This window comes from Ascaphus truei, chromosome 3 (assembly GCF_040206685.1).
Source record: "Ascaphus truei isolate aAscTru1 chromosome 3, aAscTru1.hap1, whole genome shotgun sequence".
Lineage (NCBI taxonomy): Eukaryota > Metazoa > Chordata > Amphibia > Anura > Ascaphidae > Ascaphus > Ascaphus truei.
In genome coordinates, this window is record NC_134485.1 from 243,625,891 (window position 1) to 243,653,268 (window position 27,378).

Genomic DNA, 27,378 nt, shown 5'->3' on the forward strand with positions numbered 1-27,378 from the left:
CCTAAGATAGTGTCGTAACGCACCTTGTAGTCTATTCATTCAAATTGGCAATCGGGTGCCTTACTGCTTAGTAAATCCAGCCCAAATATGAAAGATTATCATGGCCATTAAGCAAAACTATAGTCCCCAATCTGAAGTTAAAAGTGTCAAAGCATTCCTGGGCTTCAGATCCCAGTCAACCTGTTGGTCAGCAAAATATATTATAAGATTGAGAATGGTTGCAGAGTTTGGCTAAGGATGAACAAGAATGTCTTTTAGATTAGTTTTCTTGTCTAAAATGGGCAGCTACATAGCTTCCCTGTTGATAAAGCTCCTAAACAAGAGGGAAATGTTTAGATTCTATTACCAATAGAATTGTAGTTTGTCATTAAATATAGAACATGCACTCCAGCATTATTTTCATATCTTTATTAAAATAGCATTACATATAAAAACACCATTATAGTAAAATTCTCAATATGAGAACGTAGAGAGGAAAAAAAACATGTCATCATGCTATTGCAGAATGAGAGGCACTGGTAATGGTGCACTAACCCCAGTGTACTTGGTCAATTACATTCTAGACTTTTTGCCCCCTTATCTGTGGGAATGGCGATAGAAAGCAAAGCAACGTATTACACGCCAACACAAGGCAGAAAAAAAGAACATAAAAATCACTCCCCCACTTTAACGCCATCACCAATTGCATAGTCATCCTCATACTCACATTTGGCTTTGTTCAGCAATATATTTATTGACGCTTACATTTAAAAAATATTGAACCTTAAGTAGTGACTAGAAATACACAGACCACTGGACAAATGAGTCTGTAGTGAGGCTGTACAATTATAAAATCTCAGGTATTGTCTGCAGTACACCTTGAGAAGCTTGTGAGATCTTCAGTGCTCCAGTAGCCAGTCTGAGAACACCTGCAACTACAGATATTTATTACATGTTACTTCAACTGTAGTCAAACCCTGCTGGTTTCACAACGCACTTTGAAATTTATTTAAATAAAATGATTTGCAGGCTCCAGTGCTTTACATACTGATTTAGGAATACTTAACATGTATAAAAAAAATAAATGTTATACATTAATACAACGCATTAGGTTCCCTATACAAATAAATCAATAAAATTGATGCTATTAACCCAGTAGCAATAATACTAATTTGATGATGTTGGAAGACCCAGCTGTTCCTGCACACAGATGCCAGACTCTGGAAGGTCTGCAGGCTGGGCAAACAACACAAAACATGTGCTCAAATTCACACCAGCGCCTAGAAGTGTAATATCTACATTTCAAACACATTGTGATGTTAGGGAGTTTAGGGGATATATGTAAGATGTGTAAAAGACAACGGAGTGTTTTTGTGGTTACCTTACATTATGGATAAATTCTCAAAAGGCCTGATCGCTGCTCAAAGCAATAATACACTTTTTAAAAATAAATAAATTTCAAGTAGCAATATTGTGCAAGAGACGAGTTATCTGCCCAAAAAGTAAATTCTTCCCTATTTATACATGGAACAGCCGCAGTTGTTTTAGCATCGAGTTTACAGCAACGACTATGTTCAGTCATGTTTTTCTTGTGTGATTGTTATGGAAAATGTCCACAGCTGTTTCATAGCAGAGTCTCAAATCAAAGTCGCAGTAGCCTACAGAAAAACGACCCTACAATAAAAAATAATAATAAGAGTTAGTTTTACTCATAAAGAAACATGCACCTCATACTGAGCCCAGCCCTGAATAGATGTTCATGATTGCCAACTTGTACAGCAGTTTACAGTGTCGGGCCGAGAGATTGACACGCCCGGCGCAGGTCGCCCTCCCTCCAGCAGCCATTGCGGGGTCAAATGACACTGCAACATTTTGCCATGACAATGTGACGTCCTGTTGTCATAGAAACGCATAGCCATGTGACGTAAGAACGCTGAAAGGAGGCGGCAAAAAGGTAAATGCGTGCGCGTGTTCCTACCCCATCTTTAAATGTCCGTCTTGTTCAGCCTCGTCAATGTTGAGTGACATTTAAAGATGGCGTGTCGGAGTGGCAGATGCGGGACTCGGAGCGGCAGCACCGAGGGACATTGACGAGAGCGCTCGGCCACGCAGGACATTGACAAAGCGGCAGTGCGGCGCAGGTCATGTGCACCGTCCTTTGCGGCGGCTCAATGTCCCGCATGGCCAGGGCCCTTGTCAATGTCCCTTGCTGTTGCTCTGAGTCCCACATGCGTCCCTCCGACACGCTCTCTTTAAATGCCAGTTGACATTGAGGCTGCGCAGGACTCAGACATATAAAGATGGCGCCGGGGTTGTAGCACATGGCGCCCCTTTTCGGTTGTACTTCCAAAAACTCATGTTTTCTTTGCATATCACTTGTTTTATATCTAGAACACATACTCACCTGAGGCTTCTTAAAATAGTCAAGACCTCTTCCAATCTTAATCATCCAACCATTGTTAAATCTGCAATACCAGAACACATTTATAAGCCCCTTTGTACAAGGTGCAGGAAAAGTAAACCACACAACATCGATATCTATGTTTCCTAAAAATCAAAATGTAAGATGAACTGTTATTTTTCCGTGGATAAAGAACTCATCCGTTCTCAAAGTAAACGTACAATGCACTGTGGCAACTGAGCTTGATATATCTTTTCTACAGGGTATGTTAGATAAATTAGGCATAACGCAGTGTCTTTTACCAGTACATAAATAGTATATAAGCGTAATAGCATTCATTTTATTCGACTAGACAACAAAGGCATATTGGAATAGTTCTTATAGATAGATGAAAATCTGTACGTTTATAAATAACCGATTTCCTACCTAATTTCTCGGTCATGAATTGATGGGGAGAAGGTGACTTCCAGTGTTACCCCATAATCCTGTAGAGAATTCTTGATCTCTTGTAAGGCACAGCTCTGCTGATCTTTACCGTTCTCCTGTTGCAAGGGTTAAAAGTACTAGTTGCTTAATTCAAAACGACCACTTTAAAGAAGCAGTTGCGTATAGGTTTTTATTATTATAGATGGGAGAGGGTGCCTGGAGCTCAACTTAATTAATTTCAGCTCCGGGGACCCCCTGATTCCCAATATACCTTTCTGGGAGGCAGAGAAGCTACAATACAGTTGAACAATAAGGAGGCTTGAATCTCCCGTGGCACAGGGGCCAATAGGAAGCCGCAACATCATCCACTCCTGATTCCTATTGGCCGCGAGAGGGGATTTAAACCTTCTACAGATTTGTTTTAAGCTGATCAATTATTTAAGTGGTAAAAAAAGCCAGCCAGCAAAATCAAGAAAAGGTCATACGACAACAAGTCAAAGAGAAACTATTGATGTATGTATAAAACAGTCTTATTGTACTCATTCACAATCATTCATAATCATTGTGCTGAGCCGTGCTGAGGCGCGCTTGCACTTACCTGTGAGCCCCTACAGCCGCAATCAGAGCGGTTGCGGAAGCGTAGGTCTTAGGTAATTTTTAAAATCACTCACTTGCCGGAGCGCAGGGCCGGTCATGTGAGCGGTTCGCCCAATGAGGGCGAACCAGCTCTGTGACGTCACTGGCCCGCCCCCGACACGCCCCCTGACGGCGCGCTGTCTAAGGTCGGGGAAAGCACCCGCTTTCCCTGAGCCTCAGCGCGCCTCCGCACGCCCGCCGGAACCCTGGACGAGGCCTTAGATGCCAATTTCACAAACGCAGACGACATCCTTCTTAGCATTTCTGGCATTCAATCAGAATGGTTTCCATCTTCAATACAAACACTGCCCTGCAGCACTTCAACAGGAAACTAAGGGCACGTCTTAATATTTGCACACACAGAAAGAATAGTAACTGTATGTAAAAATAGGTAGTGTATGTTTTATAGGACCAACACAGTCTTTGGCATACAAGAACTTCATAGGATTCTTCTTCAGGTCCCATAGGATTGTTCCTGGTGCCTGAAGTATTTTGTGATGTATTACTGGCTACTCTAGCACTGGAGAAATTGAACTACAAAACTCCAGTCTACAGGAGCCTACAAAATGTGGGCATCTACCCTACCCAAAAGACCATTCCTTCCGTACCCAATGAGAATATTTACAGTATGCTAACAAAAATAAAACTTCAAATCAAACAACAATAATAACAACAGTGCTTACTTCATCTCTGGACGTCAGCAAGTTGATTTTCTTCACTTTTGAAGGTCCCTTAATAATCATTTCACAGAAGCGTAAAAAGTTGTACAGCTGTGGGGGGGAATAAAAGACATGGCGATGCTGTTGATGTGAGTTTCAGAAACACTTTGGAGAAGGATCAAAGAGATCTCCAAGCCTCCAATCCCCACGCCCTTACCTGATGCACGTGCCGGATGTAAGGGTCCTCCACCCACACTTCTGTTAGTGTCTCATTTACATACGGCTTAAAAAGGTTTTCATAACTATAACCGGTTGCATTTTCTAAGATCTTAATTTGCTTGTGATATTTTCCCTCTGAAAAGAAAATCACTGAAAATGTCAAGTTCCTGAAAATGTGGACTATAACAACTTGTATTTATGAGGATCCTTTCAATTCTACATTTTAACTTGGAATTCAGAGACATTAGTTCTGCCTCCTCTGGGGTGGAATACATTACAGTACTTTCTGTGTGTTCTAGTGTCCCCCAATCTTTAAATGTGGTGATTACACAATTATATTTGGGTAAAAATGAATCTTCTCTCACCTATGTCATTAAGGGGGCTGGACAGTGTTAAATGTCCTGTCCAAACCTCTTGATGACCAAGTATGGTCCTATCGTATTCTCCCTTGTGATTTAGAGACCCATATTTGGGCATCTACGTCATCCCGGGGTTGGACAGCCTGGAAACGGATTTTTATGTTTAGAGCCCCTGGGGAGAGCTGTGCATCTAAAAGGTTAGTATTTGCTTCTCTTCTCTCCTGATGGTCCATCAAGTAAATGATTAATGCTGCGATGTCCCATTCAGAAGCAGGGACCCCGCAGTGTTAATCCTAACATGCAGCAAATCTTACTGTTTTTGGTGCCATGGATTTCAGAATGTTGGTCCGCATCATCAAAAACAGTAAGTCTCGCTACATCTGTATCAGGTATCTCGCCCCCTGAGCATGTGCGCTCTTGTTTTTTTAGTGTTCAAAATTATTTTCTTAATCTTTAGCAACAGAGGTTACCATAGTAACATGTGCATTGCACTGGGTTCTGAGGACCTCCATTTTAACCTGGTGGACACGTAATATTTATATAAACATCTCCTGAACAAAGCATCAGATTTTAAAAACACAAACAGCACTGAAAAGGGCAAAAGAAGATCTGTTAAAGTAAAATAAAGGAAGGACTCGGGCTGCCTTAAAGAGAGCAGAAAGTATATCACTATTTGTTATTCGAAATATAGTAAAAACTTTAATGTGTGAAATAAATGTTAAAATTGCAAGTTCTCTTAATGAAAAAAAAAATCTTCCATGTAACATGCTCTCTCTAATAAGTTATACGAACTTACAGTAAGACACCTCACCTTCCTTCTCTTTAAGCACATGCTGTTTGATTTGTTCAGCTCTGTCCATGTAGTCACTTAATTTTTGTCTGTAATGTGCTTTCTTCGTCTCATCTTTTGTACCTGTAATAAAATAGATCACAATGTGAGGGTTTGCCATCATATAAAAACAAAAGGCTTTGCAAAAACTAATTTCACTACACAGCAAAATACTATATAAAAAAAACCTTCTAATTATATACTAGAGAGCAAAGTAACAGGGGTCCCATTTTCAGTTACTTTATCTCTGTTAACCCCAAAGAGGAACGTCCTAATGCATCACCACGCCTTTATAACAGCACCCGTCTTTCTCCCTTATTTAACTGTCCATAATTTTCTACCAGATAAATAGGCATATTAGGGTTCTGGTTAGGCTTGTATATTGGGGTAAGGCTGGCATGGACTGCTGATGAAAATGAAGTTAAAAAAAAAAAAAAAGAGCCATCTATTGCAAGTCAGTTCTCCACTTCTTGTCAGATAGGAAAAAGGGGATCAGAAAAGGTGCTCAGCACCTCCCTGCTTATATCCAAGGGATAGGCTGCAACAACCATGTATTTGTGACCATGTATCTGTCATCATAACTCTCTGCCCAGGACATACTTGAAAACGAGAGGTAACTCTCAATGTATTACTTCCTGGTATTGTATGTCTATTTATATAGAGCCATAAATGTACATAGCGCTTCACACTAGTAATACATGTTGTAATCATATAAATAACAAATAATATATATAACAGATCATGGGAATAAGTGCTTCAGACATAAAAGTAACATTAAGGAAGAGGAGTCCCTGCTCCGAGGAGCTTACAATCTAATTGGTAGGTAGGGGAACATATAGGGACAGTAGAAGGGAATTCTAGTAAGTGCGTCTGCAGGGGGCCAAGCTTTATGTATCATGTGTCCAGGATAATCCAGTGCTATTCATATGCTTCTTTAAGCAAATGTCTCTTAATGTGGGTCTTAAAAGTGGATAGAGAGGGTGCTAGTCGGGAATTGAGAGGAAGGGTATTCCAGAGGTGCAGGGCAGAACATGAGAAAGGTTTAAGGCAGGAGAGAGCTTTAGATACAAAGGGGGTAGAAAGAAGACATCCTTGAGAAGAACGCAAGAGTCGGGATGGTGCATAGCGAGAAATTAGGGCTGAGATGTAAGGAGGGGCAGAAGAGTGTAAAGCTTTAAAAGTGAGGAGAAGAATGGAGTGTGAGATGCGGGATTTGATCGGAAGCCAGGAGAGGGATTTCATGAGGGGAGATGCTGAGACAGATCTAGGAAAGAGTAGAGTGATTCTGGCAGCAGAGTTTAGGATAGATTGTAGGGGAGACAGGTGAGAGGCAGGAAGGCCGGACAGCAGGAGGTTGCAGTAATTGAGACGGGAGAGAATGAGGGCCTGAGTCAGAGTTTTAGCAGTCGAGTAACAGAGGAAAGGGCGTATCTTTGTTATATTGCGGAGGAAAAAGCGACAAGTTTTAGAAACGTTTTGAATGTGAGAGGAGAATGAGAGAGAGAGGAATCGAGTGTGACCGCTAGGCAGCGTGCTTGGGCTACTGGGTGAATGATCGTATTTCCAACAGTAATGTGGAAGGAGGTAGTAGGGCCAGGTTTGGGAGTAAGTATAAGGAGCTCTGTTTTTGACATGTTAAGTTTCAGTCGGCGGAGGGCCATCCAGGATGATATTCCAGAGAGGCATTCAGAAACTTTGGTCTGTACAGCAGGTGTAAGGTCAGGGGTTGAAAGGTAAATGTGTGTGTCGTCACCATAGAGGTGATATTTAAACCCAAAAGATGTGATTAAAAGGAGGAGCTCCTGCTCTAATACATTACACTATACACCCCTCTGTGAGAGGCTGCAGGACCAGGACACACTATGAGGGCATTGTCTGTCACACTACATGCACTGACCCCTGTCCCCGCACTGACCCCTCAACACCTGCAGCAGCAGCTCGATCCCCTCCTGGTAACACACCAGACACTCCTGGAACCGGCTGCTCCCGTCCAGCTCCACTGCCCTCCTCAGTACCACACCAGCCGCATTCTCCAGCCCGGACATGGCAGGGGGCTGCTCCCGAACTCACACCCGCAGGTGTCACGGAAATAAACACAGGAGACCAGCACTATGGGCGTCCTGCGGGTCACACAGTGTGAAGGGGGAGGCAGAGGCGCAACTTCCGCGTTCCACTGGGAGGGAGGAAGTGCGTCAAGAAAGTGTGATAACGTCACACGACGCGCTGCGTACATCTTGGAGACGGGCAGAACGCTACACCCTAAGGTGCGGTTATATTGTAGACATATGTAAATATATTACAATAAACGTTACCGTTCGTTTAGCTTGTGATGGTGGTCTTTATTTGCGCGATTTCATTTTCACACTTTAAAATGTTTCTCTATAACGATTACTTGTATATTTTGCTTTCCAAAACCAAAGATGGCTGCTGAGCATTCTGTGTGTTAGTTACAACATCTTCACGCGCCCGGGGTATACTGAGTGACGCATACACCCTGCGCGCTCTGGTGTGACAGAAGGACACACGGAGGCTGAGGTCGCGCGGATGACTAGATGAGAATCCGTTCTCGTCTCGTGACCTGCGGCCGCTTCCACCGAAGTGACGTTACCAGGTAACCTCCGTTACGGTCACCATAACAACCGAGAGACCCCCGCAACCCTGAGCAGGGGCAGGCCGTGTATGTGCGCGAGCAGAAACCCCCCAGCAGTGTGACTGAGGGGCACGAGGGAGGCTCCTGCAGAGATGCCAGGTCCAAGGACTGAAGTCAGTAACATTAGGAAGGGTTTTTATTTTTATTACTGCAGTCTAAGCTGAAACAGACATGTCTTGAAGTGTCATATTCAGCCAGTGCTGCTGCTTACATCGTAATGAGGCCACAACTTTTAATTACCCTGAAATTGCATTGTGAATAACCATAGAGTACGGTTACGTTATACAGGAACGTGCACAGCTATAAGTGTGTGTGTGTGTGTGTGTGTGTGTGTGTGTGTGTGTATATATATATATATAGTAATATGATGTTTTATGAAGTTTTGTACACAGCTACACCATGTGGGCACATAAAATGACACGCATCAATTCAAGTGTATTCCCCTCTTCTCTAAAGATCATCAGTTCTGAGACATAGGCCCTTATGCTGTAAGGTGTGATGAGCGCAGATGATATGCTATCACATGGATTTTAATGGTGCTTTTCATGCCATAGCATATTATCTTCTCAATTACAGGCCCTTCCTTAGGGTATGTTCTGCCCTTAGGCAAGCACTATTAAAGCCATAGCCCCGCTCGCCCGAAAATAAATCCCCATTAAAAAAAAGTTTTCCTGCCCTAGGCAGGAAGCAGGGGGTCTCTGTAGCTGAACCGCATTAATTTCTGCTCCAGTGACCCTGAATTTCCATGATACCTGCACCCCCTATGGAGGTATGTATGTCATGCTCAAGTACCAGTCAAGGGGGGCAATAGGAATCCGCAACGCAAGGGATGATGTCACAGCTTCGTATTGGCCCATTTAAACCTCGTAGATACGCATACAATATTTTAAAACAGAAAAACTTGACATATACTATATGTTTTTTTTTTTTTTAAATCGTGTAATAGTATAAGATGATACTGATTGCCCCCATCCTCTCCTCCTCCTCTTCTCTCATACCCTTTACAATGCGGCTGCGGCGCTGCCTACCTGGCTTCGGTGGAGGACTGCGGCCTGGAGTGGAGCAGGGCAGCGGGAGAAGAAGACAGAGAACCTGCAGTGAGCGGAGCAGGGCGGCAGAGGAGTTGAACGGTGGGATAGGAGTTGGATCTCAAGTGAGAAGCAGGGCGTCCTCGGCGGCCCTGCTTCACTCCTGCCGTGACGCCCAACTCCTCTGCCGCCCTGCTCCGCTCACCGCTCTGGCGGTCCTCCATCCTCTACTTCCATCGCCGTCCACCTCTGGCACCGCCCTGCTTCCGCGGTCCTCCTCACTGCCGCCCACAGTGACATGGCTGCCCCTAGGCGATGCCTTACTCACATACCGCCTAGGGATGGGCCTGTCTGCGCTTATCACACCATACAGAATAAGGACTATTGTACCATATTCTTTATCAGAAACAGCTTCATTGTTGGACAGAGCTATCTGAAGTACCTGGTGAAGAAAATGGGCCCTAGATACTTTCATTTCTTCACTTTGGCAAACATAGGCTATTGTCAGTAGGGTTATGTGTTACACAGCTAATCTCCTATATCAAAACCTGTAAAACAAAGTCTCGAATTAGTTTGCTCGGGGCATGTTGGGGCCAGTCTGTCCCTTTTGTATGTTTCCAACTATTAAAATAAAACAAACCAACTGCATGTTTGCCCGGTAAAGGTAATTGATTGCAGGTTATCAAGGGACAGGTGAGACAGGATTTATTAAAGCGTGCATGATTTGTGACTGGCATGGGACCCGTTACAGCAGTATTTGTGGGCTTTATCAACATTTGTCTAACGTAAGATTTGCCTATAATAAATACTAACTTCTTACTGAGCATACACAGGATTTAGAAGATGGGGTATTTAACATGCTCTTGTATTGAGGGATCCATTTAGGATTTGCTTGCTCTATGTTGTCATTATCATGATCTGTTTTGTGTCTGTCGACTTTTTTTTAAAACATGTAACTAATTTAGGTGAGCTTGGCTTGTTTGCCTGTCTGTATCTGCTTAGCACCCACCTTTTTGTGTTCTGGTTATTTTCTTTTTGGGGGGGGGTATGCCTAGTTTTGCTTTAACATTGTGAATCATACAATTTGAATATCTCTTACCAGCACAAAATTAACCAATGAGTTAAATTTGTCTTGAGTATTTTTTCACTGACCGCAAAACTGTTTCCTAATATTTTAGGTTGGAAGCCTTTTCATAGATTCCAATGGCAGTGTTTTGCAGAAATGTTGTGCAGAAAAACCCCTTGGGATTGAAGGTATTCTTTGTTTATCTCGCACACCACTTGTTCAAATCATTAAAATAGTTGAGTGTCAATATTAAGGGATATATATTAAAATGCAAAAGTGGGGACTTTGTCTTTAAAAGGACAAAAATAAGATTAAGACTGTGTGATCTATTACAAGTGTTTTATGGAGGATTAGTGTAATGTACATATTTTAAAGAGAGCACTGAAGCTGCTATGAAAGAAATCATGCAATCTGCAATTTGGCATCACTGGTCCTCTTGCTACAGTATGCGACATGATAGGGGCAAAGTGAGAATGCAGATGTTAGGATAGTGCCAGCATTTATAGGAAAAAGGCAGAGAAATTATTAAACACTAACTTGCAAGCTATCATTGCTTTATTACCTATGCCCTTTTAGTATTGCCCTTCTGAAACCTATCATATGTACAGTAGTTGTTTCTACGAACAATGGTTTTACTTGCATAGGGATGAACGAGGTGGAAACTGTAACCTTAATGTTGGTCTCTTATCAGGGCATAGTCACAATGCGTTAAAAGCACTAATATTTTGTCACAAGATACATCCCACTTTTTCTTCTAAAATATGAACTCAAATTTTCAGCCTTTGGCAGGGCATCCTGTGCTGTCGCTGACATGGAGTGGCTGGATTCGGCATAAATTCACAAAATCTCGTCTGCCACCGGAAGTAAGATGAGTGTTTTTCTGTGCTACGTATATCAGGATGTTGTATCGTGTGTAATCTGCTTTAGTTACGGAACTATCAATCGTTTCACTTGGGTTTACATATGTATATTACGGTTGTTACAAATACTAGCCAACAGCTTTCATTCTTATAGTTTGAAACTCCAGTTTGGTTGATTAGATTTAATACTGAATACTCTTCTACCATCTAAAACTGTCAAATGGGAAGAAGTTGATTGAGGAAAATGCCAGTGTAACCTTTGGATGGATCTTGCAACATCGGAAAAAGATGTATCCTTAAGTGAAAATTCACACAGCTCACCTTTAAAAAGATTTTGTGTAGTGCCCTTTGGCACTGCTGGCCCTCTCCCCTAATCACTGTTATGATATCCTCATTCCAATTTCCATACCTTGATTAAAGCTGCCACCATGAATGATAGTGTAAAGAACCAGACATGAAAAAGTTATGGTGGGTAAAAAAAAGTGACAAAAACCCGCCACCGTACAGTGTACAATAAATACAAATTCCACTTGTTGTGCCCTTGCATGTCTCAGACAGGTCTGCGACCCTGTCTATCCCCATTATCGCTTAGCATACAGTGCTTCCACTGCAGTGAAAAGAACAGAAGCCAAACAAACAGGAAACAGCAATTAGTCTTCCGAAATTTTTGGAAATGGCCAAAAATGCTTGGAGAACATTAATTATATTTGGAACACTGTTTGCCACCCACTTTTTTCTGCTAACTTACCACCAGTGTCAGCAAAAATGGGCAACCGACAGCTGAGTGGGAGAGGCTGCTGCGCAACAGACTGTGATTTCATGGTTGTTTTGTAACATAATATTAACATACGGGGAGTTTGAACAGACTATTGGTGTGCCTAAAGATTTCCATTTTCACTCGGACATCTATAATTATACTATATTTATACTATAAATGAGCAAATACACACCAGTTATAGAATGTGTATACTGCTTGGGTGTTGCCTAATGTTTATGCTTTCTGTAAACAGAAGCTGAATGTTAGGGGATTAAACACATACATTTATTGTCTGTAGACTTTTCAGCCGAAGCCTGAAGATCATGAAAAGTACGGCGGAGATCCCCAGCAACCCCACCAGTTGCATCTAGTTACCAGAATAAAAACTGGGATTGGTCGGCCCTACTGGGAGAAGAAAACCTTGGAACTCCTGGGCCTACAAAAGGTAGTATTAATAACTTCTACCATCATTATCTGTATTATATGCTAATGGGTAAGAGAATCAAATGTTTCTTACTACAGGTTTGATGACCCGTAACAAAACCTTTCTTGAACTAAACCATTCAAAGAACATCTAGTTTTAAGGAACAGATCAAGGTCAATTTAAACTGACATGGGTTAGACAGAATTAATCACTGCACTTTATTTCCTGATTCCTCATGGTTATGCAGTATCTTTAGCCCTGAGGTTTTTGTGCTCGTGCAAAATTTAAGTGTTCTGGGTACTCCCTTTTTTTTCCCTTTAACTAGCAGTGCATCAGTATCTGTGTGTGTGTGTGTGTGTGTGTGTGTGTGTGTATAATTTATTTATTTTTTTATGTGAACCGCTTAGGATTTTCACATATTTCAAACCTAAAATGTTATTAGATCTTAATCTAAGTCTTAATAATAGATAGAAATAACCTGATCAAAAAAATGACACAAAAAACACGATACCTTTTTAACATTTATTTAGCCACAAATGATTAAACATTCAATATTCATGCGTGAAAAAGTATGCGAACCTTTAGACTCAGTACCTGGTGGCGCCCCCTTGAGCAGTAATTACTTCAACTAAGTGTTTCCTGTAACTGCTGGTTATTCTCACATCAGATTTGAGGAATTTTGGCCCATTCGTCCGTACAGAACTGCTTCAACTCAGTGACATTTGAGGACTTCCTTGCATGGATAGCTCGCTTCAGGTTCTGCCACAATATTTTGATGGGGTTTAGGTCCAGACTTTGACTAGGCCATTCTAAAGCACTGAATTTCTTCTTAGCAGCCAGTCTTTTGTAGATCTGTATGTATGTTTAGGATCATTGTCTTGCTACTTGCCCCACTTTTGCTCCAGCTTACGGACGGATGGCCTGACAGTTTCCTCTAGAATCTTCTGATACAATGCTGAATTCATGATTGCCGTCCAGATTCTGAGGCAGCAAAGCAGCCCCAAAGCATCACACTCCCACCACCATGCTTGCAGTATTTGGTTTTGGCCAAACATAACGTTTCTCATTGAGGCTAATAGGTTCTACCTTTGACTCGTCTGTCCAGAGAACATTGTTTCAGAAGTCTTGTGGACCACCTATGTGCTCTTTGGCGAACTTCAGACAGGCAGCAATGTTCTTTTTAGAAAGCAGTGGTTTCCTTCTGGCTACCCTTCCATGAACACCATTCTTGTTCAGTCTTTTTCGGATAGTTCAGTGATGAACATTGAAAGTAGCCAAGTGGAGGGTGGTCTGAAGATCCTTGGATCTTACTCTGGGGTTCTTTGTGACTTCCTGGCTGATTTGCCTGTTTGTTCTTGGAGAGATTTTGGAAGTGTGACCGCTCCTGGGTAGAGTGACTGGTTTTGAACTTTCTCCACTTGTAGACTATGTCTGTGGATTAGTGGAGCCCGAAATCCTTAGAAATTGTTTTGTAACCATTTCTATACTGATGAGCATCAAAAACCACTCTTCTGAGGTCCTCAGAGATTTATTTTGATTGTGGCATGACGTGTCTCCACACACCTGTATGGTGAAGACTCATAAGTTTCTGATCTTTATATAGGGTGGGGCCTCCCAACCCCTCCCCGAAGATCTACCTAATTATTTAAACACCTGATTCTAATTATCCCCTTTAATTTAGCTGATAAAACCAGGGTTTCGCTTACTTTTGCACATATCATGATTCTTAATTATTCATTGTTTGTCTAATTTATACATCATTTTGTTTCAAGACATTGAATTGGTTAATATAAACACTATTGGATATTTAAGAAAAGACTGGTTATCATTCAAGAAGGTTATCGTGGAAAAACTATGGCATTTCCGTAATTATCATTGAGGTTCGCAAACTTTTTCTCGCCACTGTAACAGGATGGACCGCTGCTTTAAATGTGCTTGCATCCATTTGTAGGCTTCTAAATGTTGCAAATGCTTAAATGTACTATGCACTGTCCTGAATATACACATGTAGGTGCTCCATGCACACTTGAAGAAACAAAATATATATATGTTTTTTAGGCTCACAAGACAATTGTGCACAAAAATATCCCTGCAGTGAATGCAAAGCTGAAAGTTGTTAAACATCTAATAAGGTTTGTAGATTTTTCTTAATTTATACTAGTCAACCTGTGAATATATTTGTTGTTATAAGAAACTCTATTCTTTCTCTAGAATTCAACCTCTAAAATTGCCCCATGGGCTTCCAGCAGAAGAAGATATGTCAGACACTTACCTCAAGAGCACCGGGGAGCTGGTGATACGCAAGAGACTGCAACCAATTGTGCCAAAATCCATTGAATCATAGTGTGTAACACTTTCTAGCATTTGTAAAATAAACTATTTAGATGTATTTTGTACAAGGTTATGGGCATCGTTCATTTTCAGAAAGTGTCTCTGCTTTGGAAATTGATATTGTTTGAAGGTTATATGCTCCTGACCAGGAAAAGGGCTTTTAATTATTTATTAATTATGATTAAAAGCTAATTGTGCAGTCACCTCCTAGACAGTTCACCATTAAAAATGGCATTAATAAGTTGTTGGAATGCTATAGTATGATTGTTGCAGCCAATACAAGCGAGCTGGAGTGAGTAGTCTTTTCATTCTCAGTTGACACAAAAAACCATGGAAACAGCTCTGGGAGTCTTCCTGTTGAGACGGTTCCGTTTCTGTCATTCGTAAGGGGGGCTAAACTAATTTCTTAAACAGAGGAAATATCTGGTTCCTGAACTATCAAACATGCTCCAGCAAACTCCATTGCAAAATGACATCTACCGTCAAAGCCTCTGGCTAATTTGGCCAATTTATCTGATGATAACGATTCCGATGACTCCCAATATGGGGAATAGCACTAATCTTTAGATCAGCTGCTGCCAAATAATAATCACTTAGTGGTGGCATACTTGAGTCAAGTGTTTTGTCACATGGGACTGGAATTGTTTGGGATTCATATTAAGTCTCTGTATGGTTTACCATGTTAAATTTGGCAGCTGGATGATAATTTACATGGCACGGACACTCTAGAGTGCTGAAGTAGATATTTGAAGTAGACTAGAAAGTCAATGTTCTAGAAAATGTGTTGGTCCTGGTGGCGTGTACATTCAGTGTAAGTTGTGATACTTTTTAATAGACCAACAAGAGCATTCTTTATAAATGTAATAACTTTTGAAAGAGAGAGAGAGAGACTTTTAGAATACCTGTGTTCTTAGAATAGTTGCTAGGCCGTTTTGTTGAAGGAGCCGATTGATCTGGTCATGCTAAAGTTGCCCCCCACCCCCTCCACCCAACATCCACCTGGATTATTTTCTATTTGCTACTTATTCACAAACTTCAGAAAGGTTCAAGAGATAAGAGAACCATAAAAACTGGAGTAGATCAATATGTTCCTCAAAACTTGGGTACTGTATCATTGGCAAACCTATCTGTGCTCCATTGTGTCACATTTGTATTAGACCCATACTATTTCTCAGATGCCAATTGGATCTTCACAGCATGTTGATACTGTATTTATTCAATTTATCTAGAGGTTGTACATAGATCAAATTAATTTGATATAAATGCATTGCAGGCCTCTGTTTAGCAAAGGGGTTAATTATGAAGCACCGTTCAATATACCAAAATCCATACATTAAATATTTTATTTTCTGACATGAAGCTGAACTAAAGTCAAAGATGAGTTCGCAGAAACTGGTTTAGAAATTTGGTAAGAATGTGTTCTCAACACACATTTGACATGTCCATTTATTGATCTGCCCCTGTCATAAATACTTTTGATCCTAAAGACATGCAAAGAATTATACAAAGAATCAGTCTTCATATGAAATACTGGCAGCAAACATGTAAATACGTTAACGCTATAGTAACAAAAAGTGCCATGTTTTTAAAACAATAGTCCATGTTCAGTGCAGTTCTCCAATAGCCGCCTGTCGATATGTACCTTCCTGAGGCTCTTTGTAAACAAGCAGAAACACTTTTACAAATAAAAAGTAAAATCGAATGAAACAACAGTACATCAATTGTGAATGACTGTTCTTTTATGGAACAATTTTGATATTATTTAAACCGCTTGTCTATATACTTTTTCTGAATGAACTAATAAACAGTGGACAAAGTTAGTTTCAGAAGTACAGGTGTTGTGCCTGATTTAAAAAGGTTTGTAAATAAAAGTCGTGGTGCTACTGTAGCAAATAAAGTAGAGGTAGTTTGTACCACTAGAACAATTTGATCACTATAGACGGTTTGTGTTAAAATTAAATTCATACAGTATACAGTAGTTTTCATTGAGTGGTGATCTGTTAAATATACCAGAGGTACTATGCATATAAATGGGATTTACAGACACAAAAAGTACACTAGCACAATCGGGCGGATTGTGGACAGGCGCGGGGCCGCTTCCTTCAGCTTTGGGACGTCATGTGGCGACGCTTTGCCATGTCAACGCAACGCCAAGTGACGTTACGCTGTTATGATGTCGCAGGAGGTAAGAGACCTTTACAGAAGCCTTGCATTCTTCCAGGGCAATTAGTTGGTTATGGGGAAGAGCGCGGGGCCTCTGTAACAGCAGCACCGCCCCCCACAGTTCCAGCACACCGGGGCAAGCCCGAACGCCCTATAGGGCAGTCCGCCCCTGAGCACAATGTACATGACTCCTAACTCCCCAATTCTTCCTTAAGTCCAAAGGGTAAATGGTTCCTGGCCGTCTTCAGCCTGAGCATTGTTCTACTCTGATAGCAGCTGTTCCAATTAAAGTAAACCTCATAAGTAAAACACAATCCCTATCTGTATCAATAAAATATAATATTGTCTGTCATCTTATATGCAAAGTACTGCTTGCTTATGAGAATGAGTAAGATACAGGTGTAACTGTTGAGATTAGCTGAGGTGAGCATGGACTTGTACTGTATAAAAAAGTAATCTGCAGCAAGACAAACCTTCCCATTATTACTATTATAACTTATGTATGCTATTTTGTTGTCCATACACATCTCTGTCCTTACACACACACATATATATATATTTGCAACAGAAGTGGTCGCAAGTTCCTTTTGATAAAAATATTTATCTAGGCTACTGTATGTATAAATATATATTTCTATATACAATAGGTTTATCAAACCCCTGAGCTTGAATGAATTGTTCTGTCTTTTTATGTCAATATATATCTTATATAAATGAACACACATTGACTATACTGTACAATACCTTGCTGTTATATATCCTATATATACATGTACTGTACACATTTGTATAATATTGTAGAGTTGCCATTGGTTTCAGTAGATCTTGGTTTCCAATGCAGACTGCTCACAGAGAGACTGCATGGGAGAAAGTTCTTTTTTCTGCTGCAAACGCCATAGCATGAAAAATAGATTTCTCATTGGACAGTAAGACTGATGGCTTGTCAAACTCCACAATCTGTAGATAAACAAAACGTACATACTTTCATTCACTGCTGAAGTGGGTTTTCATACTACAACTTCGTCCTTTGAAAAGCATCAATCTCCCCTCTCCATAAAATGATTTGTTTTAATTTACTTGACCTGAACCGGGGGATCCTGCAGAGCTCATCCATGGTCTCCTGACCTCTGGGGACCTCCCAGTACTCGGTAAAAAGTGATTTAATTTGTTTGTAGTTTTCTAAAATAACCACAACCATTGCTACTGGGATCACCAGTTTTGGTCAGTAATAAAATATCGAGCAGCGTGGATTGCTACTTTAATATTAATACTACAATCTGCTTTGTCATTTTTAATGGTAAATAAAATACCTTAAAAGGGGCAAGAATACTGCACATTAACTGCAGCTGTCGGTTTTAAACTTTGGGTGTCTGTAAAAGTATAGAGACACTTAGGGGTGGGGGGGTGGTGTTATTTATTTAACTGTGGTAGTGCTTATCAGGGCACTATCATACACAAACTTCAATGGGCGTTTCCGTGCGATAGTGCTCCGACTGGCACTATCACAGTGTACTGAATAACCCCCTTAATATATAGTGTACTGCATCTCAATTCGTAAATGGTGAGATGTATTCCATAAGCCTGAATTGCTGCTGTGCAGGTTTGACGCCAATTTGCTACAGTATCACAAATTATCTTTGTTAAAACATCTCTGTGAATTTACTTACCTCTCCATGGTCCATCACCATTATCCTGTCACACTGGAACACAGTGTTAAGGCGGTGAGCTATGATGAGTACAGTACAGTCACAAAAGGCATCCTTCATAGTTTCCTGAATAAGTACATCTGTTTCATTATCAATTGCAGCCGTTGCTTCGTCTAAAAGTAATATCTACAATAACAACAACAAAAGTTTGGATTTAGCAATTAAATGATTCGACAAACAATGGCCACATATTTGTACTACATGAATACATGTTGAATTGTTTTAATGATTATGGCATTTCAGGATACAGTTCCAGAACATTTTTTAAATAAAATATAAACAAAGAGGACAACTTTGCCTTGATGAAAATAATCTTTTCATGTCAAGCCCCACATGCACCACCTACCTCCCCTCGCATACCTAAATCTACCCTCGGCTCATTTTATCCTGTCACTGAGGAAGAGGTATCCACACTTCTCTTATTATCTTGCCCTAGAACCTGCCCCCTTGCTCTTATTCTCTCACATCTCCTCTGCTTGCTATATGGCACACTAATCGCTATCCTAACTCACCTTTTTGATCTCTCACCTCCGGCACATTCCCATCTCCTTTTAAACATGCACTCACCATGCATATTCTAAAGAAACCCTCTCTTGACCCAGCCTCCCTCTTAACTACCGCCCTATCTCTCTTTTCTTTGCCTCCAAACTACTTGAATACAACCGCTTGACTCCTCTAACACCCTACTAGACTTTGTAACCTGGTTTCCATCCTCTACACTCCACTGAGACAGCACTAACAAAAGTGGCCAATTACCTACTCACAACTAAGTCTAAGAGTCACTTCTCCTTACTAATTCTCCTGGAGCTCACTGTTGCCTTCAACACTGGATCACCCCCTCCTCCTGAACACTCTCCACTCCATTGGCCTTCGTGACGCAGCCTTCTGGTTCATGTTCTACCTATCCAACCACTCCCTCGGTGTTTCCTTCTCTGGTGTCTTCTCTTCACTCCCTCTCTCTCTTAGGGTCCCACAAGGCTCTGCCCTTTGCCATCTGCTCTTCTCACTCTTCACCTTCCCTTGGTGAACTAATATGGCTTTCATTATCATCTCTATACTGATGACACCCACATTTACCTCTCTCTTCCCCTAACATTTCCCCCTCTCTCCTATTCCGTGTAACCAATTGTCTCTTTTCCTGGATAGCCTACAATTACCAGAAGGTTAACATGTCTAAAACAGAACCAATACTCTCCCCCCCCCCCCCCTTCCACTGCCACCCTTACACCCAAACTCTCACGGTCAATAATAACCACAATCTCCTCAACATCTCACCCCCGCTGTCTAAGGGTCATATTTAACTGATCTCTCCTTTATTCCTCACATTCATGCCCTCACTAAGTCCTGCCATCTCCACCTCCAAAATATTGCCGGGATATGCCCTTTTTTTTGTTTCAAATTTTTTATTGGTTTTAGAGAGATAGACATCATACAATAAGCATTGCCATATAAATGATACAAACTCACAATCTTAAGAAGAGAAAAAATTAAACATTGCATTTAAACATGAACATTGCATTGTTGTCTTTTCCTATGTATCTACTTTCTTTTGTTGTGATCCAAGAAACTCTTTCAAGACTTATTGGGGAAGCAGCCGCTTCCTTGCGTATCTCTCTGTGAAAAGTCAAAGGAGAGTAGAGAGTAGAGAGGAGAAAGAAGGATGGGGGCAAGAGGGCGGAGGGGTGTGGGCAAGAGGGTGGGGTGGTGGACAGGGGGGGTGGGAAGGGAAGGAGTTGTCAGTCCTGACATTCGGTGGCTCAACTCATAAGGTTGTTAATCTTCTGGCCAAATTTCCCAGATCTTGTGGAATTTATCTACCTTTTGGCTAAGTTGTGCCAAGAGGAGTTCCATTACCTTGATTTCCCTGATTCTTCTCAATACTGCCTGTTTGGAGGGAGCATTGATCTTTTTCTATGCCGCGGCAATCGAGCAACGGGCTGCTGTGAGAACATGGTTTATCATTTTACTCACTTGCAGCTGTAGGCCCTCTATTGGTTTAGTTAAGATCATAGACAGCGGGCCCACCTCTATCTCCACCCCCAGGAGTTCTCGTATCATTGTTTGTATCATGATCCAGAACTCCTGAATTTTTGGACAATTCCACCAGATATGAGCCATGTCTCCTCTTTGCCCGCATCCTCTCCAACACAAATCTGAGGACCCGGGAAAAATCTGGCTCAGCCTATTCGGGGTTAGGTACCAATGAAATAAAATTTTATATATATTCTCTTTTATAGTGGTACAAATTGAGGTTTTGGAGGCTGCTTCCCAAATATCCTCCCAGTCGTCTCTATCTAAATCTAAATTTAAATCTTCTGCCCATTTTAGCATATAACTATGATTAGAGTGTGCTGCGGTTATCGCCAGGCCCAGATACACCTCCGAGATCAGACCTCTACAGTAATAGCCTCTTCTGCATAGTCTCTCAAATTTTGTTAGGGCCGAAAACGCCGAATCTTTTGAGACTGTTTGCAAATAGTGTCGAATTTGTAAGAAGCCAAATACTTGTAGGTTTGTAATTTGATATTTTTTCTCTAAATCTGGAAGTGGTAAAATCTTACCTTTAAATACAAAGTCATCGGCTATTACCATCTTTAGCTCTTTGAATTTACTAAGTCCCTTTGGGAGACAACCTGGAAGAAACTCGGGGTTGTTAAATATAGGGGTCAATAGTGATGGGAGGATGCCAGATCATATTTCCCCTTGTTTCTAGCCCATATCTTCCATGTACATCTCATTGCTCCCAGTTTTAATTTTTCCGCTAAGGTCTCTCTTCCTCCCTCGGCCCAAAGAGCGGCCGGAAGAGAAAGAGGTCCCGCATAGGTAGACTCAATCCCAAGCCAACAACTTGTAGTTGGATCATTGTTCCACATTATTACTTGTTTTAGTTGGGCCGCCAAATAGTATTTAGTGATATCCGGGACTCCCAAACCTCCGCAATCCTTTGGAGCTAGCAAAATTGATCTAGCAACCCTTGGTCTTTTATTTTTCCAGATAAATTGGAAAATTCTGTTTTGAATATTTTTGAGCTCGGACAGTGGGATGTCTATAAGTAGAGTCAGGAAATAATATAGGAGTCTTGGCAGAATATTCATTTTAACTGTGGCTATTTTTCCTAGCCAAGATACCTGATATTCGTTCCAGCTCTGGAGATCTTTTTTTATCTTTTCAAAAAGGGGGGGATGGTTATATTGGTATAGGGATTTATAGAATCTTGCTATCTATATTCCCAGATATTTAATCTTTGTCGAGCTCCATTTATAATGAAAGTTTGCTTGTAGCAGCTTAACTTCGGGTACTGTTAGGGATAAATTCAGTGCCTCCGATTTGTCCGTGTTAATTTTATATCCCGAAATTTTACTGAATTGGTCTAGTTGGGAATGTAAGTTCGGGAGCAACGTCAAGGGGTTGGCTAGAATTGGGATAATGTCGTCGGCAAGAAGGGATATTTTGTAGTTTGTGTCTCCAATTTCAATTCCTTTAATATTCTTTTTTTCTCTGATTGTAGTTGCCAGGGGTTCTATGGAGAGGGTGAATAGAAGCGGAGACAAGGGGCATCCCTGTCGGGTACCATTATTTATTTTTATGGGATTTGAGTCTCCTCCTGGAAGTTTCACGACAGCTGTGGGAGTTTTGTAGAGAGCTCTGATCCCCTCTAGATACTGGCCCCTAAATCTGAATTTAATCAGTGTTTGATCTAAAAAGTCCCATCTTATCTTGTCAAATGCTTTTTCAGCATCTAGACTCAGCAGGATAGCCTTTGTGTTTGAGAGGTGTACATGGTTTCTAGTATTATCGGAGGCTTGTCTTCCAGAGACAAACTCGACCTGGTCTATATGGATTAAACTGGGTAGTATTGGGGTAAGTCTGTTTGCTAAAATTTTGCTGAAAAGTTTTAAATCCGAATTAAGGAGGGCTATGGGGCGATAGTTACCACATTGTAATGGGTCTCTCCCTTACTTGTGTATAATTGCTAGATTTGCTTTGGACATTGATGTCGGTATGGCCACTCCCTCTAGAAACGAATTAAATACACATATACGGGGATAACACCATCTTAAATTTTTTATCGTACTGATTTGAGAAGCCATCTGGTCCTGGCGTTTTGCTAGCTTTCAATTGAGCAATGGCTTCTAATAATTCTTCCTGCGTTATATCTTTGTTCAGTTCTAGAATATTCTCTTCTGATAGTTCTGGAAGTTTACATTTCTCCAAATACCTGGAGATAGCTTTTGATCCAAAGGATCGGTTCTTTGGGAAATTTAGGTTGTACAATTTAGAATAGATGTCAGAGAACTCCTTTGCTATTTGCTTCTCATTGTATGTTTTTTCTCCTGACCTAGTTTGGATAGCTGTGATTTGCGATTTGGTTCTCAGACCTCTAAGTTTGGACGCTAATAGTCGGTCAGCTTTGTTGCCTTTCTCATAGTACTTTTGTTTGGTCCACCTTAACGCCCTCTCCACTTCATCTAGTTGAGTCTGTTTAAATTCAGATCTGGTTTTGTCTAATAATTTAAATAATTTTTTTGAGGGGTTATTTTTATGTTTTTGTTCAAGGAGCTGTACTTTCTCAGCTAAGTCATTATATAGTTTTTGCTTGGCTTTTTTCTTGTGTGATGCTATGGAAATGATAGCTCCTCTTATTGTGGCTTTATGGGCTTCCCATAACATTGCTGGTGACTACTGAGCCCTTATTCAGCATAAAATATTCTCTGAGCTTTTGTTTAATATCAATCTCTACATCCATTTGATTTAGCAATGAGTCGTTTAGTTTCCAATTATATTGATTGTTTTTACAGAAGGGGAGAGAGAGAGTATCAGTGACACCGGAGCGTGGTCTGACCATGATATAGATCCTATGTCTGACTGGGAGGATGCCTGTAGAATGTCTTTGGTACCCAGAAAGTAGTCAATCCTCGAATAGGTCTGGTGTGGGGGTGAAAAGAACGTGTAGTCCCGTTGGCCCCTGGTGTTGCGCCCTCCAAATATCAGTGAGCGGGAACTCTTTTAATATGTTTCTAAATTCTTTAGCATTTTTTTCTGTAGAGCGTGGGTGTGGGGTTCCTTGTGCGCGTGCTATCATGTTCATGTCGCCTACTAAGAGTAGTGTAGTTTTTGGTTGGGGGGATATACTATCACATAAATCCCTCAGAAATTTCGCTTGGCCTTCATTTGGGGAGTATACATTTACCAAGATTATTTCTACCCCTGAAAGGGATCCATGTAGAATTAAATATCTGCCTTCTGGGTCTGAAACCTCTTTGTTTAAAGTAAATGGGATATTGTGCTTGAATAGTATAGCTACCTCTCTTTTTTTTTTTTTGCTGTGCAGGACGCATAATATGCTTGAGGATAAATTCTTTTGAAGGTGTTTGGGGGGGGGATGTAGGGTTAAAGTGGGTCTCTTGGAGGAATAGAATATCTCCATTTGTTTTCTTGAGTTCTTGTAGGGCAAGTTTTCTCTTTATTACAGAATTCAGCCCCTTTACGTTTAGTGATACTAGTTTTAGTGATGTTTCATTTGCCATTTTTCTTTTAATTGAATGAGGCCTTGTGGTCCCTCCACTTTCCCAAGGTGATGGGGCGGCCTATGCTCTTCCATGGTGTATTTGCCTAGGTGAAATCCTTGTGTATTATTGATATGTGTCTCTAATTACTCTTGTCCCTAGTTGATCTGTACTGGGGGGGGGGGGGCTGGTAAGGAGAGGGGAGGAGTGGGCAACTGGGGTGGGGGGGAGGAGAATAGTAGAAAAGAAAAGAGAAAGTGGGCAATAACTGCGCCCCAACATAGTGACCCTCACCACGCTAAGGGTGAGAGAGTTGGGCATAGTGCCCTCTGAAGACTTCTCCATGTGTCGCGTCCCGGTACCCATTAGGGAGGACATGGAGCCCCCCGGAGGTATCCACATAACCAATCGGAACAATGCAGGGCATTGTAAGACAACAACATAAAACAATATAAAACAGGATATTGGCAACAGGTAATTAAGTACTTAGGCCTAACATAGGATTTAGTTATTTTTGAACACTATGAGTATCTGGAATTTATTTATTTTATTTTTCCTCTAGTTCTCTCTCTATGAGAAAGTCCTAGCAGGATCGTCATTTGTTGAATTCACCACAAGGTGGTGCCAAAGGATTAACATTGTTCAACATATAAAACAGATTTTGACATTTACAGTAAGTTTAACTTGATATAACTGGTGTAGACTTTCCTATGGGAGACTTTTCCCATTTTCCCGTTCTAGGGAGCTTAGTATTTAGACTTTAAATTAAACCCGAAAAAATATAATACAATATAAAACAAGACATTGGCATCAGGAAATTGAATACTTAGGCCTAACATAGAATTTAGTTATTCCTGGACATTATGAACATCTGGAATTTATTTATTTTCTTTCTTTTCCTTCTAGTTCTCTCTCTATGAGAGTCCCAGCATTATCATCATTTCTTGAATTCACCACAAGGTGATGCCAGAGGATTAACATTGTTCAACATACAGAACAGATTTTGACATTTACAGTGATTTTAACTTGAAATAACTGGTGCAGACTTTCCTATGGGAGAATTTTCCCAATTTTCCCGTTCTAGGGAGATTAGTATTTAAACTTTAGATTGAACCTGAGGATAATCAGGTTAGCTTTTGGTAGTCTCTATCCTCCCTCGTTCCCCCCCAACTCCCTTTCAATCCCACCCCTGGTCTCTATCTGGGGACCGTTTGCTTCTTTAATCACAACCCCACGCTCACCAGACCACGACAGGGCTTGAGTCCCCCTCTTCAAAAACTCGGGAGTTTTCTATCGACTCCACAGCTCTACAACGAGCTGGCGGGTTGTTCTTTGTAAAGAGGCGTCTGAGAGACCACAGGTTTAGCACTGTCTTCGCCGGGTGCTCTCACCTCTCCGCGGGCGTGGGGAGAGGTGCCTGAAAATGGCAGACAGGTCAATCCTCTAAGCTGTGTGGCGGGATTGTTGTCTTGCGCCATCGGGTCTGCATGTCAGGTTGCAGAGACAAACGAAAGGTTGCTCTGCGGGGTTTCACGCTGCTGTGGCTCTGTGGGAGGGGGGGGGGCGACGACCACTGCTCTGCTGTTCCTCATCACTCTTCGTGCGTCGGATTCCTCTGAGAAGCCAGGCGTTGTGAGGCCCTTAGTTTTTTCGTCGGTCCTTGACTGGGCTGCTCTTCTTCTTTTCCTTCAGGCGCCGCTTCGTCACCTGTGCGTTGGAGTCCCAGGGCCCTCAGGAATTGGGGGCCATCTTCCAGGTAAGACACCGCGTGGAGCTTCCCCCCCGCCTGCACCATCAATTTAAAGGGGACGCCTCACCTATATCTCACTTTATGTTCCCTTAGTTTTTGTGTAAGGGGCCGCATTTCTCTTCGCCTGTCCACCGTCGCTTTAGATAAGTCGCTGTAAATTTCCAGGGGGGTATTACGAAATTGTACCTCACCTCTTTCTCTGCTGGCTGAGAGCACTTTTTCCTTTGTTGTATAGGAATGAAAGCGGATGATGACATCCCTGGCTCTTTTACGGTCTGAAGATTTCGGGCCCAGGGTCGTGTGTGCTTGATCTAGTTCCAATTGATCCTGCACCAGCTCAGAGACCAGGTGGGTAAACAGTTCTTTCAGGTAGGGCTGTAGTTGGGTAGTCTCTACTGACTCCGGAATGTACCGCACGCGGAGGTTTTGGCGGCGGTCCCTATTCTATTGTTCCTCTGCGTTCTCTTTTAGAGACCGAATTTCAAAGTTTAGCCTGTTTATTTCATCTTCAGCTAGGGAGTAGGAGTGTTCTATATCCTCTACCTTTTTCTGCAGGGTGTCTGTTTTCCCAGCTAGCACGTTCATATCTGTTCTGAGCGTGTGGATGGCTTTAGAGAGATCTTCCTGGAATCCCTGGCGCATTTTCAGGAATAAATTCTCCAGGTAGTCTTTGGTGATCTCTGGGTGGTCCCTCCTGATGTCCTGTTCGGGCATGCTTTCGGGGCCTTCTAGCGAGCATGCCAGGCCGCCATCTTGGATCGAGCCGACGCTGGCAGGGGGTTTGTGAGACGGCATGAAGTAGCTGGAAACACTCTGCTGCGCGGGCCCTTTCAGCTTTTTGCTAATCCCCTGAGAGCTTTGCCGTGTCCTGGTTACTTTGGGTGGTATTTTCTTTCCGATTGGCTCTATTATTGTAGTTTATGCACCGGAGGGCTCCGGAGCGATCCCCTCAGGCAACCATGCACGCTAACGTCACCAGAAGTCTCCGGGATATGCCCTTTTTGCACTCATGATGCAACTAAAATCCTAATTCACTGATCTTGTCCCACCTTGACTACTGCAATCTTGTTCTAGTTAGCATTCCCCTTCTCCACCTATCCCAACTCCAATCCATCCAAAATGCTGCTGCCAGGCTTATCTACAGTACCTCACTCACCTCTCCACTTCTGCTGCTGCACTACCCAAATCCCGACACTTGCTACTCGTATCCTCTAGAATAAAATGTAATACCCTAGCTCTGACTTACAAAGCTTTCGACGATGCTGTCCCACCTTATATCTCAGCCCTGATCCCCAAATATATATCAAGGAAGTCTATCTGGCATCCAACTCCCCCCTTCGCCTCCCTTTCAACCGCATTGGGACTAGCTGTACAACTGTACCAATCTCCACATTATGTAACACCCCTCTCCTCACACCTTAATGGAATCAGCTGTCGGGCTTGACCATGCTCAATCCGAAGGTACAGTATGCTCCTTCCCACAATGAGCAGCTACGTTACCTTTTTGTAAACTCTCACACACAGGGCCCCTATTTCCTTTTTTATCTGTTTGTGCATATTTGTCCTTATTTGTATGTAACTCTGTTTATGTAAAAGGTACAACCAACTTATTTTCAGAGGAATTAGCA

At 41.7% G+C, this 27,378-nt stretch overlaps 3 protein-coding genes across 9 annotated transcripts in view; 1 reads left to right on the plus strand and 2 right to left on the minus strand.

Annotated features, from left to right (window-relative positions):
* Positions 1–14,692, plus strand: part of MRPL30 (mitochondrial ribosomal protein L30) — a 30,072-nt gene extending 15,380 nt beyond the window's left edge. Inside the window, exons 1-6 of one of the 5 annotated variants that reach the window (XM_075590494.1) lie at positions 7,751–7,772; positions 10,365–10,440; positions 11,032–11,115; positions 12,168–12,314; positions 14,352–14,425; positions 14,505–14,692. In XM_075590494.1, the coding sequence (XP_075446609.1) occupies positions 10,390–10,440; positions 11,032–11,115; positions 12,168–12,314; positions 14,352–14,425; positions 14,505–14,637 (489 nt within the window). In that variant the 5' untranslated portion in view covers positions 7,751–7,772; positions 10,365–10,389 and the 3' untranslated portion in view covers positions 14,638–14,692. The other 4 variants (XM_075590491.1, XM_075590492.1, XM_075590493.1 and 1 more) reach the window with 4 other exon arrangements.
* Positions 394–7,920, minus strand: MITD1 (microtubule interacting and trafficking domain containing 1). Of its 3 annotated transcripts, none has more exons than XM_075590490.1 (7): positions 7,821–7,920; positions 5,491–5,592; positions 4,319–4,455; positions 4,126–4,212; positions 2,807–2,922; positions 2,384–2,444; positions 394–1,653 (listed from the first exon to the last, which is right to left on the minus strand). In XM_075590490.1, exons 2-7 carry the CDS (start codon positions 5,537–5,539, stop codon positions 1,558–1,560), a joined length of 546 nt encoding a protein of 181 aa, XP_075446605.1. In that variant the 5' UTR covers positions 5,540–5,592; positions 7,821–7,920; the 3' UTR covers positions 394–1,557. The 3 variants fall into 3 exon arrangements, with proteins under 3 accessions (XP_075446605.1, XP_075446603.1, XP_075446604.1); XM_075590488.1 differs by lacking the exon at positions 7,821–7,920 and adding an exon at positions 7,424–7,688; XM_075590489.1 differs by lacking the exon at positions 7,821–7,920 and adding an exon at positions 7,470–7,679.
* A 1,257-nt stretch (positions 14,693–15,949) lies between the features above and the next one.
* The window catches only part of LOC142489537 (ATP-binding cassette sub-family C member 5-like), a 201,817-nt gene continuing 190,388 nt past the window's right edge, over positions 15,950–27,378 (minus strand). Inside the window, 3 exon segments of the mRNA XM_075590487.1 lie at positions 15,950–17,684; positions 17,686–17,744; positions 18,455–18,619. Of these exon segments, the coding sequence (XP_075446602.1) occupies positions 17,603–17,684; positions 17,686–17,744; positions 18,455–18,619 (306 nt within the window). The 3' untranslated portion in view covers positions 15,950–17,602.